This window comes from Bos mutus, chromosome 1, assembly GCF_027580195.1.
Source record: "Bos mutus isolate GX-2022 chromosome 1, NWIPB_WYAK_1.1, whole genome shotgun sequence".
Taxonomy (NCBI): Eukaryota; Metazoa; Chordata; class Mammalia; order Artiodactyla; family Bovidae; genus Bos; species Bos mutus.
The window spans coordinates 55,194,996-55,213,938 of NC_091617.1; the positions used below are offsets into that span (position 1 = coordinate 55,194,996).

The following is an 18,943-nucleotide window of genomic DNA, read 5'->3' on the forward strand; positions in this document are numbered from 1 at the left end:
TTCCTGAGTTTTCCTGAAGTTCAAGCTAGAGCTCAATAGCTGCTTGAAACTGGCAATGACCACTTATATTTAGTCATTACCGGGTATTAGTATAAATAGGCACTGTTGGTATGAAAGTGTTAGTCACTTAATTGTGTCCGACTCTTTGCGACCCCATGGGACTACAGCCCACCAGGCTTCTCTGTCCATGGACTTCTTTAGGCAAGAATACTGGATTGGGTAGCTATTCCCTTTTCCAGGGGATCTTCCCAACTCAGGGATCAAACTCGAGTCTCCTGTATTACAGGAAGATTCTTTACCATCTGAATCACCAGGGCAGCCCACTGTTGATATATGTATCAACAGTGATAGTATGTATCAATAGATATAATTAATTCTCACAATAACCCTAAAAGTCAAGTATTACAATTATTCCCATTTTAGAGATTAGGAGACTGAGGCTCAGAGAGTTTGTTGCCCACAGTCACACAGCTAATGAGTGGCAGAGCTGGTGTTTGAATCCAGGTATTCCAGTACTGTTCTGTCTCTAACAGGTGTTCTAGGTGGGACTTCCCTGTGGAGTGTGCACTTAGCCTGCATGTGCTCTAAGTCCCCTTTCATCTTGAAATCTTTTTCATAGAGCTAGTCCTTGGTCTATCAATAATAGTTAAATATTCATATATGCTTCATCTGTGGTTTGAATAATTTTGTAAATTTACTTGAATCATGTGTATTTTAAATATTATCTGGAGGTGGAAAAAAATAGCATGAAATTTTAAGGCATACATTGATTGATTTCCTCTTTCTTGAAAAGTGATTGCACATTCATAAGAGTTATAATACACCCCTCATTTGTCTTGACTCGTGCAATAGACCCTGGAGTTCTTTTGAAATCCCTGGGAGTTATTAGAGTTACTCTGAATGATTCAGATGAGAGACTGGAAAGAAGGGACATTAGTATTTGGTGAACATTCTCCTGATTCCTGGAACTGTGTTTGGAGACCTATGTATATTATCTCACTTCCAATAAGCTAATGAGCTAGACATCATTCCCATTCTATAGATGAGTGATCCAGGGCTCAGAGAAATTACCCACATGACACCACTGGTAAGCTGCAGAGAATACATTAGAACCCAGAGGCATCTGGTGCCAAAACATGCATTTTCAACCCTACCATATTGCTTCTTAGTCACAAACCATGGAAGCTACCATGGCTTTGGCCAAATTCAAGAGCACCATGGGGAGTAGATGTATTTGTTACCCATGTCCCCCTCTCTACACTGACATACTCACACCCTCTCTTCTGTTTAGAGCTTCTGAGAAATTTGAGAAAGGAGTAGTGTCTTCAAAAGTCTGGGCATTCAGAGGGAAGAATTCTTACATAAGGTTTGAGTGCTTGATAAATATTTTTGATTTTACTGTTACTACTTATCCTCCTATTGCCACCATTCACAGCAAAATTTTATGGAACTCTACTAAATTTTAAGCATTCTATATTCATATACACCATATCATCTCATTTTGACAAGTCTGTGAGTAAATATTAATAGTCTCATTTTACAGATGAGAAGCGAAGGAGGCAAAATGACTTTCTCACAGTCAGAAACTATGGAGTACTGGGAAGAGAACTTAAACTCAGTTCTGCCTGACTCTAAAGTCCATGTTCTTTCTATCACCCAATGCTTTATTTAAAACACCTGCACCTCTCCACCAAAAATAAGACCTGCACCCAATACCAGTTATAAAATACCATAGGTGGGAGGCAGCCTTTCTTTATCTGAGGTTCAATCCAGTGACACCTTCCACTAATCAAAGTAACCCACTGCCACTCATTGATCATGCTTGAAAGTCATAGAAATGCACCTGTTATATTAATTTTGTATCTTAAAATTCTACTGAATTAATTTATTAGTTCTAATACATTTGTGCGTGTATATGTGTGTGTGTGTGTGTGTGTGTATGGAGTCTAAAGTTATCTATATACAGGATCATGTTACCTGTAAACAGAGATAACTTTACTTTTTCTTTTCCAATTTGAACTCCTTTTATTTCTTTTTCTTGACTGATTGTGGTGGCTAGGACTTCCTGTACCATATTGAATAGAAGTAGTGAGACTACACATCCTTAGCTTGCTGCTGAACTTGGTGGAAAAGCTTCCAGTTTTTACCATGATGTTAACTGTGGCCTTTACTGTTTTAAAGTTCCTTCTGGGGCTTCCCAGATGGCGCTAGTGGTAAAGAACCCGTCTGCCAAAGCAGGAGACAAAAAGAGATGTGGGTTTGATCCCTGGATCAGGAAGATCCCCTGGAGTAGGAAATGCACCCGACTCTAGAGTTCTTGCTTGGAAAATTCCATGGAAAGAGGAGTCTAATGGGCTAGAGTCCATGGGGTATGGCGCAGTTTCTGTGGGTTAGGAATCTGGGTTAGAATCTGGGAGCAACTTAGCTGGGTGGCTCTAGACCAATATCTCTCATGAGGTCACAGCCAAGCAATCCATAAAGCCTGCAGTCTCTGAGGCTTCACTGGGGCTGAAGGGACCACTGCCAAGCTCACTCATGTGACTCTTCACTTCCTTGCCGTGAAGGCCTCTCCATAGGGCTCCTACTAAGGAACTAGTAAGAGAGACAAAACCTAAGATGGAAGTTTTTCTTTTTTTAATAACCTACTTTTGGAAATGACATAGTATTATTATGGTTATATGTTACTGATCACCCAGACCAACCCTGGTAAAATGTGGGAGGGGATTACACATGGGTGTGCATACCAAGAGGCAGAGGTCACTGGGGGTGCCTCTGAGGCTGGCCACCCCTTTCCAGTGATAGTCTTTCAAGCCCTATGCGTTCTTCATTTAAGATGTATGTGTTTCCAGAGCAGATTAACATACTAACAAGCCATTAGTTAATTAACCAAGTAGTTGCCACTCTGAAGAGCAGAAAATAGACGGGCAAGCTGTGTGTAGAGGGGAGAACAGAAGAGATGAGAAAATCTTCTCTGTGGGGCTTTAGAGGAGAGTCAGTGGGGAAAGATTTGTGGGAGGGAGTCTTACACAATTTGTGGGAAGGAGTCTTGATAATAAAGACAATAAAAAGCAGGATCCCTGTCTATAAGAGGAGGGGACAGAGTGGGGGTGGGGAATGGAGAGACGTCCTGTCTGCTGTCTTTGCAAACATCACCTTCTGAGACCTTGGCCCCTGCAGCCACGGTGTCTGTGCAGAGATGGACGGTGCAGGCGCCTCGCTTCACTGCTAGTTAATTAAATGTCGCTTCCAAAGCAGCTGGTAGAGTGTGTGCCTTTACAGCATCCTCAGTTTGGTTTTTCTCTTTTTCCCTAAATCACACATTTTAATTAACCTTCAAGCCCTTGCTGGGGCTTTGAAAGAACTTAATTGGCCAGCAGGGATTGGAACACACAACAGCCAGAAAAAGGCTACATTCTCAGTTGTTTTCACTCTGAGGACTTATGAAATTGATATTATTGTTTTGTTTCATTCTTTGAAGCCCAGAGCTACATGTGGATTCCTATTTGGAACTGCCAGAAGCATCTTTGAATGCCTAAGTGAAAATTGAAGAAAGGTATTTAAGCCGCAGTGACATGTGAGTATTTAATACTTGAATCTTTCATTCATCTCGTGTCTTTGGGTGTACGATAAGAGTTGAACTCCTACTGGCTTTTTTTTGTCATCTTCATTTAGGAGGGGAAATATTTTGACCCCAATATAATACAGCAGATTTTCACAGTCAGGTGGGAAATTGTCTCTTGAAATCAGAACCCTTTAAAAGTTGCAAAGGGTTGGATCCAACCTAGTGACTGAAAATAACAAATAGATTTTCAGATGTTTTTGGTTTTGTCAAATGTAAGTCTGAGATTCACAGTCAGTGTGTGTATTTTTCTCCATATGAAACCATGTAAAAACCATATTGCAGGTACTTATTGAAAACTAATGGTATATAGAGATCAAGGCAATAGTTAAACACTGGCATGTCATCAGAATAGAGGAGACTATTCTCAGGAGAAAGCTACCTGAGTGAGTGGGAGATAAGAACAGAGTCAAGAACTGGGATGCTGAGAGTCTAGAGGAAAAGAAACTGGAAAAGGTGATGGAGAAGGAGGAGATTGTGTAGCACCCAGGAAAGCTGTGAAGGAAATTACGGAGACATCTCCAAAAAGGGTGATTAGACATCTTAAAAGTTGCAGAAGTGCCAAGGAAGAAAATATGAATGAAAAGAAGGCAACTGGATGTAACAAAAATGGGAGGTGCGGTGACTAGTTTTCTGAGCTTCGTTTTTATTTTGTGTCAGGAGTTTGCCTCACCAGGTCCTTTTACCTTGTGTTTTGGTTATCCATTACTGGATAAGAATCCAAGCCAGAAATTAGTAGCTTAAAACAAAGCTGTGTATTTGGTCACAGTTCCGTGCATGAGCAGTCTGGGCTTATGATTCTATACCCGTTTACAACGTGTGGGTTTTTTCCTCACACCACGAAGCAGTTCTCTGACATCAGCTGAGTGTCCTACAGTCTGACTGGATTCTGACACTGTGTGCCTGGAGATGGTGTCATGTTCTCAGTTCTGTAAAGCTGCAGCCCTGCCCCCCCACCCCCCACCCCCCAGCCTTGAGACACCAGTCACGTGTCCAGTTTATCACCTGAGCACTTGTTGGGTCACTTATAGGTTGAAGGTTCCAACAGCCTTCTCCTTGGGTGGGATCAATTTGTTGGAGTAGTTCACAGATCTCAGAGAAATATTGGTTTATTATAAAAGATTGTAGCTCAGCAACCCTGTAAGAGATGCTTAGGGCAAGGTGTGGGGGAGAGGTATGGAGCTTCTATGCCATTTCCAGCAGACCATTCTCCCCACACCTTCATATGTTCATGGCCTGTAAGCTCTTTAAACCCCATCCTTTTGGATATTTATGGAGGCTTCATTACACAAGCAAAATTGACTAAATCACTGGCCCCTGGCAACAGGCAACTGACTCAACCTCCAGCCCTTCTTCACTCCTGGGAAGCCAGGAGCGTGGAACTGAAAGGTTTCAATCCTCTAACCAAGCTGTTTGATTTTTCTGGCAACCAGCTTCCACCTTTAGGTGCGGTTCCATTGTGGCCTCATTAACATAACAAAAGACACCTTTATACTCTCATCACTTAGGAAATTCCAAGGGCTTTAGGAGTTCTGTGCCAGAAACATGATTCAGCAGACTAAACAACAACCAGAAACATGAGGCAAAACCAGTTTCTTATTATGAATCATAGTGTCATAGGACTAGACTCAGCTGGGAAACCCTCCTGCTCCTCTAGGGTTGGCTGGACTCATTCACATGTTCTCAGAGTGTTGGTTGGTAAACTCGGGGTTGGGACATTCATGGATGACCTCATTCATTTGACTGATGGTTGGTGTTGCTCTCGATGGGGCCTCTCCACAAGCTGCAAGGCATTTTCAGGCTTAGCCTTGGAAGTCACACACTATCACTTTACCACATTCTCTTGGTCCAGGAAAGTCACAAGCCCAGCTTACATGAATGGGGAAATAGAATCTATTTCCCCATTCACATGAAGGGGAAATAGATTCTACTTGGTAGGAGGACTCGCAGGTCACACTGCAAAGGGAAGTTGATACAGGAGAGCGTCATTCATTGGAGCCATTATTGTAGCAATCTATCATAGGCAACTAGAAATACACGAAAGGATCAGAGTTGTCTAACCCTGTACTATTTCATGCACACTATTACTAACATTTTTTTCATGTCAGAATACATCTTACAATGGTACATTGCTTCTATTCAATTAGGAAAAAGTTAAGGCATAAGTGAAGTGAAGTGAAGGCATAATGGATAAGTAACCAAAGGAGATGTCAGCCTTTGCTTAAACCTAGATTCCTGCTTCTTGGCCCATGAGAGACCCACCTAACTTCTCTCTTTCAAGAGACAATCACTTCATCAGTTTTCTGATGTTTTAGTGACTGAAACTGGGTTAGACACAGGCCTTCAAGCTTCTCTGCATGAGTCAGGGGCCTTCACTTAAGGTGATGGGTGAGACCATTCTGCAAGATTATGAGAATGAACCCATGGATCTATGATGTGCTCCCTGTCAGTGGAATTGAGCTCTTCTCCAACCCCCATTCCATTTACCTATTTCTCTTTCCTTTTTAATATTCCAAAGAATAACTGTATGTGAGCTTGTTTTTTAGTATGTGTGTATTGCAGTTGATTCAGGGGATTTACTTGTCAGTAACAACCTGGAATGGAATATCCAGACTTGACAGTCAAGATATCTATCTTCACTGTTGCCTTGAGGAGTCAGGGTTTGTCCTTAAGGAACAGTTTCATAATCAGTAGTGGGGAGTAACTTGAACCCAACAATAAGCCGCAACAGCAAGAGAAACAGAAGATACAAGAGCAAAGAGGGAAGGGATCTAATACTACCCTCAGCTCCTGTTGTGTCACACACTGAGGTGTGCATGTCACGAACGTGCTCTCATTTGGGTCCAGAGCCACCAGCAAGACAGCTACTATAACTCCAGTTTTACAGATGAAAAAGTTGCAGCTCGAAAACATGAGTAACTTGTCTAAAGTCCCACAGCAAGTAATCATTGGACCTTGGGTTTTGACTAAAGTTTAGCTGATTTCAGTGTGTGTGTTTTGTCCATTTCACCAGGGTGATAGAGTCATCATTTCATAGTGAAACCTTGTTAGGAAAATCATATTTTCCATGTTCTGCTGAATTCTTTTGTTCTCTATTTCATAGTTCAGTTTTTGTCTTCTATGAAATCTTGAATCCATGATGATTTAAAGTGCCAAGGTTGCATGGATTCCTTGGCTCTTGTTATTGTTTAGTTGCTAGGTCATGTCTAACTCTTTTTTGAACCCATGGACTGTGGTCTGCCATGCTTCTCTGTCCATGGGATTTCCCAGGAAAGAATACTGGTGTGGGGTGCCACTTCCCTCTCCAGGGAATCTTCTCAACCCAGAGATTGAACACATGTCTCCAGCATTATAGGTGAATTCTTTACCACTGAGCCACCAGGGAAGCCCGTATCCTCCACTCTATAGACTGCTTATATTTTATTCTGACCTCGATCGAGTGTTTCTTTTCCTCTCTTTTTTAGCAATTGGTGATCAGGTCAACCAAAAATGCTAGTTAGTCCATATGGTTGATGGTTAGCTGCTTGTTAGAGAAGAAGACCAAAATAGATATGACAAATTTACATTTTTTTCCAAGGGACTTCAATTGCCTGTATCATCCCCATCCACCACTGTTCTGGAAAAGAGAGGGTCCACATACCCTTACAACCTCTCCTGATTTTGAAAAGAATATTCCTTAAAGGAAAAAGCACAAAAACTTGGGTAATTGAATTCATAAAAGTGTGAACATCTCAGAAATTTTTTTCTAAGGAAAAGATCTTAGGAAAACTTTAATTGATTTTAGTTATTATTGCTGGTAATTTGGGAAACTAGCAAGGAATTATCTTTATCACTTTTGTGCCTCTGTTTAATGCTAATTCAAAAATCCCACACAGGCTGTTTAATTGGTTCTCTGTTTCATAAAAAAAGAAAAAGAAATGCATAAACCTGGGCAGTGACTTTGTTTCTAGTTCATAAAAATTGCTTAGTTTAATTATAACTGCATTTTGTGTCTCATTATAATTTATGCATTTGAGATATTCACACTAAGTCTTTACCCAGCTTCAGTGTAATAAAAACCAAGTCTTCCTATTTTTGTATCTTATTATTTCTCCTGTGTTCCTAAAATGATATGGACTGTATTGAGAGAGAGGAAATGTGAAGTCATAATTAGAAATGGCATTTATGGAGTACTTACCATGTGCCTGGCTCTGGGATAAGACTTTCTATATCTTAATTCATTAAATTCTTGCATATCCCTCTGGGATAGGTGCTAATATTAATACTAAGCCTATTCAAAGGACAAGAGTTTTCTGGTTCAGTGAGATTAAGACATTGGCCAAGATCAAACAACTACTAAGATGGACTTGGTACTGAAAACTTGTTCTGACAACAAACTCTGTATTCTATGCTTGATTCTCAACTCATTTATTTGCATCTCTAGAAGTTTTCTTAAATCACACTTTTAATTTTGAATACAGGTAGATTCATGTGCAGTTGTTAAGAAATAATACAGAGAAGATTCCTATACACCACTTACCCAGTTTTCCCAATGATATCTTGCAAAGTATGGTACAATATAATGACCAGGGCATCGATATTGATACAATCAAGATACAAAGCAGTTCTGTTATGAGGATCCTCCAGCTACCCCTCTTATAGCTACATTGACTTCCTCCTCACCCCATCCCTAACTCCTGACAACTCCTTTCTTCTGATGGCAACATTTAAAATCATTTACCCATTTCTCTTTATTTGACTCAAATCACATTGTCCTAAGTTTCCCTGAATGTCAGTTTCACTGTCTCCCATTCTCTCTCCAGTGACTTTCTTGCACTACTCTAAACCAGGCTCATAGACACACCCCTGTGACTGGGAAAAAGTAAGTTGTTTTAATAGTGACTTGCTAGAAATTACGTATCCACCATCAGCATCTTCCTCAGGGTATCTCAGCAATGGGAGCCTGGTTACATAATGGGCCTGCCACACCTCCTCTCAGCAGAGTCTTTTCTTTCCTCCAGTGTGAGGACAAGCCTCACCTTTGTCTTTATGAATTGGGTGCAGTTCTGTTTGAAGATAGAAGCTAGGTTAAACAACTTCTTAGCATCTATTCTAGGTCTATAAATCCATGATATTTTTACTTATCAAATAGACCTACTATGGTTAGAAAAATGTTTTTCTGCAATGAAATTTAGTATGTCTTAGCAGTTTAGCAGTTTGAATAATTACCAGTGGCAATCAGCAACTGTGTCCTTTACAAAGAGAGGTACTACAACTGACGTCATTTGCTTTAAGAAGTAATGTGGATACCATCCTTCCCTCTCTATTTTTCCTTCTTTCTTTTCTGCCTTTAGCTAACACTGAATAAACACTACATACTGAAGTGACTGGGAGGTTCGGTTCAGTTCAGTTCAGTCGCTCAGTCGTGTCCAACTCTTTGCGACCCCATGAACCGCAGTACGCCAGGCCTCCCCGTCCATCACCAACTCTCGAAGTCCACCCAAACCCATGTCCATTGTGTCAGTGATGCCATCCAGCCATCTCATCCTCTGTTGTCCCCTTCTTCTCCTGCCCTCAATCTTTCCCAGCATCACAGTCTTTTCAAATGAGTCAGCTCTCCGCATCAGGTGGCCAAAGTATTGAAGTTTCAGCTTCAATATCAGTCCCTCCAATGAACACCCAGGACTGATCTCCTTTAGGATGGACTGGTTGGATCTCCTTGCAGTCCAAGGGACTCTCAAGAGTCTTCTAGAACACCACAGTTCAAAAGAATCAGTTCTTCGGCACTTGCTTTCTTTATAGTCCAACTCTCACATCCATGCATGACCACTGGAAAAACCATAGCCTTGACTAGATGGACCTTTGTTGGCAAAGTAATGTCTCTGCTTTTGAATATGGTGTCTAGGGTGGTCATAACTTTCCTTCCAAGGAGCAAGTGTCTTTTAATTTCATGGCTGCAATCACCATCCGCAGTGATTTTAGAGCCCAGAAAAATAAAGTCAGCCACTGTTTCCACTGTTTCCCCATCTATTTCCCATGAAGTGATGGGACCAGATGCCATGATCTTAGTTTTCTGAATGTTGAGCTTTCAGCCAACTTTTTCACTCTCTTCTTTTACTTTCATCAAGAGGCTGTTTAGTTCCTCTTCACTTTCTGCCATAAGGGTGGTGTTATCTGCATATCTGAGGTTATTGATATTTCTCTCGGCAATCTTGATTCTAGCTTGTGCTTCTTCCAGCCCAGCGTTTCTCATGATGTACTCTGCATATAAGTTAAATAAGCAGGGTGACAATATACAGCTTTGATGTACTCCTTTTCCTATTTGGAACCAGTCTGTTGTTCCTTGTCCAGTTCTAACTGTTGCTTCCTGACCTGTATACAGGGGGTAGACTGTAGACTGGGAGGTAGAGTAGACCTGTAGACTGTAGACTGAGACCTGTAGACTGGGAGGTAGGCTTGGGCAATAAAATGGTGTTAATACTTACTTGTGTCTTTAAAGATTCACATTATTTGACAAGTTCTCAAAATAAGAGGACATAAAGTAAAACAGGAAGCTGAAGTCGTATGATCATAATCACAAACTAGAAGAACTGGGGTTTGGAACTGAGTATGTCTGATTCCAAAGTCGGTCATTTGCACTACACGGTGCCATCTTGATAGTGAGTTTAGAGAAGGGAGAAATTATTCATGTGTTGGAACGATGATGGAAGTGTTCACAGAATGGGAAACCTCTACTCTGGACCTTGAAGGATGGCCAGGATTCTCAGTAGATGGAAGGACCTGGGCAGAGAGAGTGGAGACCATAAGAGTGTATTTCAGCACTAAAAAGGACAGATTCTGGGTATGGCATTTGTCTTTATGTTGAAACCTGTGGTTATTTTTGCTACTGTAACATTTCTATGGGACAAGAAAAGGTGATTTGGGATAAGAATATGTAGAAATGCCAGACTAAGTACTTTGTACTTTATTCTATGCTCAACCGAAAATAGGAGTTTTTATGTATTGTTGCGTTAATAGCCGTATGAATAGTGACTTCTAGAATTTCGGGATTTGGTGTGATTTCTCTCCCACATTGGTTCTGGGGTTGGCTGTGTGACTTGCCATGTGATTTTGGTCAGTGGAACATAGATAAAAATGATTCAGACAGTGGTTTGATATGTACTTGAGACTGCTGTTGTGGAAGGCTGTTTCCTTTATGTTAGAAACATGGAAAGGTCATGTGGAAGAGAACTGAGGAACCATGGATCTAGTTAAATAAGGCTACTTTAGATCATCCACCACTCAGAAAGATGAGCAAAAGAACTGCCCAGCTGAGTTGAGCCGAAATTGTAGAATCATAAGTCAGTAACTTAAGTCCTTAAGTTTTGGAATAGATTGTTAAATAGGAAGAAATAACTTATTCACAGATATGTAAACTTATTGAAGGTAGGGCTTATATCCTGGCGCCTAGATAAGTAACTTCATGGCTGACCCAGTCACTCTGCAGCAACAAGGGCAGTGATACAATTATCCAGGAAAGGTAAGAATAGTAATTGTCTATGAGAGAAGGATATATGGAAGTCTCCTAACAAGCCCTTGAATTATAATGATGGGTGGGTCACTTAGACAAAAACTCTCTTTGCCCCAAACAGTAGATGTTGGTTAATTCAAAATCCTTCTCAGTGATTCTTTGATCACTCAGATGTTGAGATTTCATCTCGTATATTATATCTTAATTTGAAAATACATTTTCATTGAGAGATTGTAGCATTAAAATGAGCAACTTTATGATCCATTTCACTTTGCTCCTTGCAGTCTGGGTAACAATCCATTTTAATAAGCAAGTGTCTGTGGAACTACTGTCCGCTTATGTAAATGAGAAGGTGCACTTATCTTTATTCTTCACTGTGATTACCTCCTATTTATTTTTGAAAGCTTCCTGGATTTCAGCTCATTGTTCAATTGGGAATCATATCTATTTTATTCAGAGCAATATTTTAATTTTCAGATTCTGAGCAGACGTTTCTGTGATTCATTTCGCTCTGCCTTTTTGCTTTGGTTTTGCTGAATGTAATTTCTGCCATTTTTTTTTTTTAATCCTGTGCTTGTTAGAAATCACTTTAACTATGAAGTCTTTGTCTTTTTTCTCTCCTGCTTTTTACTTCCCACTGTAATTCCCAAAAAACTTCCCTTGGGCATAAAGAAAATGGGAATTTTGTGAGGCGAATTTTTGCTGTCAAATGTTTTTATTTTCATGCATGATTACCTTGGGGCTTCACTGGATGATTTATTTTATGAACCAAAAAAAGAAATATTAGAAACCAAATGAACTAACCAATAGCTCCTAGGGATAAAGTAATGAGAAAGCATTTTATTCCACACTGTTTTTCAAAATAACTGGTGTCCGAAACAATACAACGTGTGTCAAGAATGACTCATTCAAAGTCTGTAATAGAATGGAGAAGGAAGGGAAGATGAATATATATTGCATGGTGTAAATTGTGCACAATGTGGTATGAACTCCCTTTTGGAAAATACTATAAATCATGTTCCAAACAAGTGGCTCTCCAATGTCATCTATAGCTTCCCTTCCCAGTAGTCAAAGCCAGTTCTGTCCCTCATTTGCCCCGCTGTCCCTCAATCAGACACCATCTATCCTCCTAGAACTCCAGCCCATCCACAGATGAGAGGTGTGTAAGGAGGATTTCCCGAGTGTGTTTCCATACGCTCTGTGATCTGCTCTGTTCATGTGAAGTGGGGCTTCCTAACATTAGTCTGAACTGCTGCTCATCTTGAGTATGAAACCAGGACAAGTTGCATGTTGAACCAGCATCTTACTGTGAAATAGGCCAAGTTCCTGGGGATGATCTGTGGTGCAAAGTGCACTGAGTTCTTTATATGTGGATACTTGCTCTCTGAACCACACAGGCTGAATAGAGTCATAGTTAATCTCTTAATTTGATCTCTTCCTTTTTTATGCATAAAAGTATACAAAACAATCTCTGTCACTGAAATTAGCCCGTATAAAATGGAACTAAAGTGGAAGAAAAGGGGACAACAGAGGACTAGGTGGTTGGATGGCATCACCGACTAAATGGACACAAGTTTGAGCAAGCTCTGGGAGATGGTGAAGGACAGGGAAGTCTAGCCTGCTGCAGTCCTTGGGGTCACAAAGAGTCGGACAGGACTGGACAAAAGAATAACAACAAAAATGGAGCTTAGAAGGATTTCAGTTGCCAGTGCTACATATAGCTCTCTGTGTTCTTAATTCAAGTCCCATTCTGTAACTTGGATTCTCCATCTGTATACTTGGGATGTTTGTATTTCATTCCTCTTCAGTCAGGGCTGTCTCATTTTCAAGGCACAAAGACCCAGTCAGATCAGATCAAGTAAAGGTGGGAGGGCATTGTAAGGATACAGAGCTCACATAGGGATCTGAGGATGGGAACCACTGTAACCAGGCCTTGTGGAAACAGAAGGCAGCAAGTTAAAAACTGCTTTTTCTATTGCTCAAGCTCAGATAAACTACCAGCAAGTCCTCTTCTGCACACTCTATTCTCCTTCCTTTAAATGCTTATTTTATCTTTGTTAGTCACCTTTCCAATGACAGCTTAAATTGTAAGATCCTCCAGTCTTCATGATCTTCCTACTCTAACATTCACCATTGACTAACAACGTATTTTGTATTAAAGAGAAAATCTTTAAAAAATTAATGTTTTCTGGTTATATCAATAACTAATTAACAAACATAACTGAAACTTTAAGGCATACAGCACATGTTACCAAAGCAGATTCAGTTAACATCCATCTTCAGAAAGAGAGAGACTCTTATGGGACCATTTCCTTTGAGTAATACAAATCATTCTGGTCATGAATTGGTAACTTTTGGTTGGGATATTTATCTGTATTCTAACCACTCATGATCTAGGATAGAGTGGAAGCACATACTGAATATCACAGACCTTTTAGGAAGTGTAGGAAGGGCAGGACCACAAATTATTTGGATTAAGTTTGAACAGAGGAAAGAAAAGACCTATTAAGTCAATAGAGAAGAATCACCTATACTATTAACATCACAAAAAATAATCATGCAGTGAGCATTCTGTACTGAAATAGGTACACTACACATCATGTGGGCAAAGATGAGCTTTTAACATCAGATCAGATCAGTCACTCAGTTGTGTCCGACTCTTTGTGACCCCATGAATCACAGCAGGCCAGGCCTCCCTGTCCATCACCAACTCCTGGAGTTCACTGAGACTCACATCCATCGAGTCAGTGATGCCATCCAGCCATCTCATCCTCTGTCGTCCCCTTCTCCTCTTGCCCCCAATCCCTCCCAGCATCAGAGTCTTTTCCAATGAGTCAACTCTTCGCATGAGGTGGCCAAAGTACTGGAGTTTCAGCTTCAGCATCATTCCCTCCAAAGAAATCCCAGGGCTGATCTCCTTCAGAATGGACTGGTTGGATCTCCTTGCAGTCCAAGGGACTCTCAAGAGTCTTCTCCAACACCACAGTTCAAAAGCATCAATTCTTCAGCGCTCAGCCTTCTTCACAGTCCAACTCTCACATCCATACATGACCACAGGAAAAACCATAGCCTTGACTAGACGGACCTTTGTTGGCAAAGTAGTGTCTCTGCTTTTGAATATGTTATCTAGGTTGGTCATAACTTTCCTTCCAAGGAGTAAGTGCCTTTTAATTTCATGGCTGCAGTCACCATCTGCAGTGATTTTGGAGCCCCCCAAAATGAAGTCTGACACTGTTTCCACTGTTTCCCCATCTATTTCCCATGAAGTGATGGGACCGAATGTCATGATCTTCGTTTTCTGAATGTTGAGCTTTAAGCCAACTTTTTCACTCTCCACTTTCACTTTTATCAAGAGGCTTTTTAGTTCCTCTTCACTTTCTGCCATAAGGGTGGTGTCATCTGCATATCTGAGGTTATTGATATTTCTCCCGGCAATCTTGATTCCAGCTTGTGTTTCTTCCAGTCCAGCGTTTCTCATGATGTACTCTGCATATAAGTTAAATAAGCAGGTGACAATGTACAGCCTTGACATATTCCTTTTCCTATTTGGAACCAGTCTGTTCTTCCATGTCCAGTTCTAACTGTTGCTTCTGACCTGCATACAGATTTCTCAAGAGGCAGGTCAGGTGGTCTGGTATTCCCATCTCTTTCAGAATTTTCCACAGTTTATTGTGATCCACACAGTCAAAGGCTTTGGCATAGTCAATAAAGCAGAAACAGATGCTTTTCTGGAACTCTCTTGCTTTTTCATGATCCAGCAGATGTTGGCAATTTGATCTCTGGTTCCTCTGCCTTTTCTAAAACCAGCTTGAACATCAGGAAGTTCACGGTTCACATATTGCTAAAGCCTGGCTTGGAGAATTTTGAGCATTACTTTACTAGCATGTGAGATGAGTGCAATTGTGCGGTAGTTTGAGCATTCTTTGGCATTGCCTTTCTTTGGGATTGGAATGAAAACTGACCTTTTCCAGTCCTGTGGCCACTGCTGAGTTTTCCAAATTTGCTGGCATATTGAGTGCAGCATTTTCACAGCATCATCCTTCAGGATTTGGAATAGCTCAATTGGAATTCTATCACCTCCACTAGCTTTGTTCATAGTGATGCTTTCTAAGACCCACTTGACTTCACATTCCAGGATGTCTGGCTCTAGGTCAGTGATCACACCATTGTGATTATCTGGGTCGTGAAGATCTTTTTTGTACAGTTCTTCTGTGTATTCTTGCCATCTTTTCTTAATATCTTCTGCTTCTGTTAGGTCCATACCATTTCTGTCCTTTATCGAGCCCATCTTTGCATGAAATGTTCCTTTGGTATCTCTGATTTTCTTGAAGAGATCTCTAGTCTTTCCCATTCTGTTGTTTTCCTCTATTTCTTTGCATTGATCACTGAAGAAGGCTTGCTATCTCTTCTTGCTATTCTTTGGAATTCTGCATTCAGATGCTTATATCTTTCCTTTTCTCCTTTGCTTTTCAATTCTCTGCTTTTCACAGCTATTTGTAAGGCCTCCCCAGACAGCCATTTTGCTTTTTTGCATTTCTTTTCCCTGGGGATGGTCTTGATCCCTGTCTTCTGTGCAATGTCACGACCCTTATTCCATAGTTCATCAGGCACTCTATCTATCAGATCTAGGCCCTTAAATCCATTTCTCACTTCCACTGTATAATCATAAGGGATTTGATTTAGGTCATACCAGAACGGTCTAGTGGTTTTACCTACTTTCTTCTATTTAAGTCTGAATTTGGCAATAAGGAGGTCATGGTCTGAGCCACAGTCAGCTCCTGGTCTTGCTTTTGCTGACTGTATAGAGCTTCTCCATCTTTGACTGCAAAGAATATAATCAATTTGATTTCGGTGTTGACCATCTGGTGATGTCCATGTATAAAGTCTTCTCTTGTGTTGTTGGAAGAGGGTGTTTGTTATGACCAGTGCCTTTAACATAACATGACATAGTTAAAATTCCTGTGTAGCAGTGATTTGAAATTGATATTTTCTATTTATCATGCATATTCTGCATGCATCAGAGGGCAGCAGAAAAGACTATAAATGGAAGTTAGAAGTAAATTTTATAAAAGAACATTATATAAAAATACATTCTCACATTTAGAGTGCTTTAGAAGCTAGACAAGCTGTCTCATTTAGCAGTAAGTTACCTGTCACTGGATGTGTTCACATCCCAACGTTGAAAGAGTATCTTACAATTTTAAGATTCTGATTCTCTCACTGTAACTTTGAGCTAATTGGTCTTTCAAAAAACAAATGAATTATTGATGAAGACTTGATGTATTAAACTAAAATTGTAAATTTTTTGTTGTTGCTGGTGTTTGGTGGTGTTCAGTGGTGAGCTAAATCACTCTTTTGAACAGGGATAGCTCATTCTGGTTGTGGTACCAGAGGAACAGGGGATGTCAAAGTTACTGTCTTGTGATAAATATAAGGGACCCTCAACTATATTTTACTTAGCAAAAATCCATCTCCTGATCACAGCACAGTTACCAGTCAACAGCACACACACACACACACTCTCACACACAAAATCAGCAGTCTAGACGTCTTTAAAAAATGTGAGTCTTGAAGTGGCTCCTATAAATTATCCACTGAGAGTATAACTAATAAATTGTGGTTAAAAGAGATAGGCTAAGAGGTACCTTATCTAGGTTCTTCAAACCTGATCCTTGTAAAAAATGAGATCATCAGGATATTATATACCAGGACTGATAGCTTAACTTCCCACAAAGGTACATTTATGTCAAACTTTTCTCTGTGTTGTTGGGTTTTTATTAAATTTTGATATAGGGATCTATTTGAAGAATATTTCATGATCACCTCTAAAATTATTATTTTTTTGTTGTGCTTATTCTATTGCTTCCTGCTTCATATATGATGTAGACTGAAAAACCATTGTCTAGGAATTTAGAGACATGAAAATGTCTCCCTAGGTAAAATTGTAGGCTTAAAAAATTATATATATATATATATATATATATATATATAACATTTTTAATGTTATCCTTAACTACTAGGAAGCTGGAAGATAAAATAAGTGTTTAATTACAGTAATGATCTCATTCTCAGGATGGGTAAAATTATTCTTTCTCCCCTAAATTGTTTCTTTAACCTTCATTTTAAGTATATGTATTTAAATCATACAATGTTCTTTTTAGAAGCAGATAAAATTTAAATGAGTAAAAGTGGGAGAATAAAGGAGACACAGCTATGGAAACACATAGGCTATTGTGTTGGTTAATATAAGATTCCAGAGACTCGTTGATGTTTGAAATACTAGCGTTTTGTGAGTCTGACCTAACACTATCCTCCCTTGCTCTGCTAAATGTGCTGCAATAAATTACCATCAATAAATTTCAAAGGCACTGTGACTTGGAAGAAAATGTCCTAGTAATCCATAGGGTTATTACTGATAACAGAACAATGTATTTATTCACCATTCAGAAAAAAAAAATCTCCTACTAACAGAATGAAAACTTTAAAGTGCAATCTGTGATGCACTGCTAGGAAGGCTGAAGCTTCCAAGATAAAATAGTTTATTACAGTCTGAGATTTTATTCCTCATCATCTATCTTCTTTATGTACTTATAATTAGGGTTCCTATATGTTTAATCTTATCAGATATGGCACTTTGTAATGTAAGCATTGACTCCTCTTCTTGGGTGGGGGGGGGGTGAAAAGTAGGAAAGTGTTTATGGTGGTATGTTGGACAGTCACCATTTTGTTGTTGTCCAGTCACTAAGTCATGTCCCACTCTTTCTGACCCCGTGGACCACAGCACGCTAGGCCTCCCTGTCCCTCACCATCTTCCAGAGTTCATCCAAGTTCATGTCCACTGAATTGGTGATGCCATCTGATCCTCTGCCACTCTATTCTCCTTTTGCCTTCAATCTTTCCCAGCATCGGGTCTTTTCCAATGAGTCAGTTCTTTGTGTCAGGTGGCTGAAGTATTGGACCTTCAGCATCAGTCCTTGCAATGAGTATTCAGGGTTCATTTCCCTTAGGATTGACTGGTTTGATTTCCTTGCAGTCCAAGGAACTCTCAAGAGTCTTCTCCAGCACCACAGTTCAAAAGCATAAATTCTTCAGTGCTCAGTCTTCTTTATGGTCCAACTCTCACATCCATACATGACTACTGGAAAAACCGTAGCTTTGACTATTTGGACATTTGTTGGCAAAGTGATGCCTTTGCTTTTTAATGTACTAAATTTGTTATAACCTTCCTTCCAAGACATAAATGTCTTCTAATTTCATGGCTCCTGTCACCATCCATAGTGATTTTGGAGCCCAAGAAGAGAAAATCTCTTACTGCTTCCACTTTTCCTCCTTCTATTTTCCATGAAGTGATTGGGCTGGATGCCATGATCTTACTTTTTTGGAATACTGAGTCTCAAGCTAGCTTTTTCGCTCTCCTCCTTCACTCTAATCAAGAGGCTGATTAGTTCCACTTTGCTTTCTGCCATTAGAGTAGTATCATCTGCATATCTGAGGTTGCTAATATTTCTCCCAATAATCTTGATTTCAGCTTGTAACTCCTCCAACCTGACATTTCACAAGATGTACTCTGTATATAAGTTAAATAAACAGGGTGAAAATATACAGCCCTGTCGTACTCTTTCCCCAATTTTGAACCAGTCCATTCTATGTCTGGTTCTAACTGTTGCTTCTTGACCTGTATATAGGTTTCTCAGGAGACAGGTAAGACGGTATTCCCATCTCCTGAAGAATTTTCCACAGTTGTGATCCACACAGTCAAAGGCTTTAGTGTAGTCAATGAAACAGAACTAGATGTTTTTCTGGAATTCACTTTGTTTCTCTATGATTCAATGAAT

General features: G+C 40.0%; 1 protein-coding gene across 1 annotated transcript in view; it reads left to right on the top strand.

Moving 5' to 3' along the window:
* NECTIN3 (nectin cell adhesion molecule 3) overlaps positions 1-18,943 on the top strand; it is a 304,770-nt gene that overhangs the window by 193,511 nt on the left and 92,316 nt on the right. Inside the window, exon 8 of the mRNA XM_070368935.1 lies at positions 3,479-3,574. Coding sequence (XP_070225036.1) covers positions 3,479-3,547 — 69 coding nt within the window. The 3' untranslated portion in view covers positions 3,548-3,574. The remainder of the gene's footprint in view (positions 1-3,478; positions 3,575-18,943) is intronic.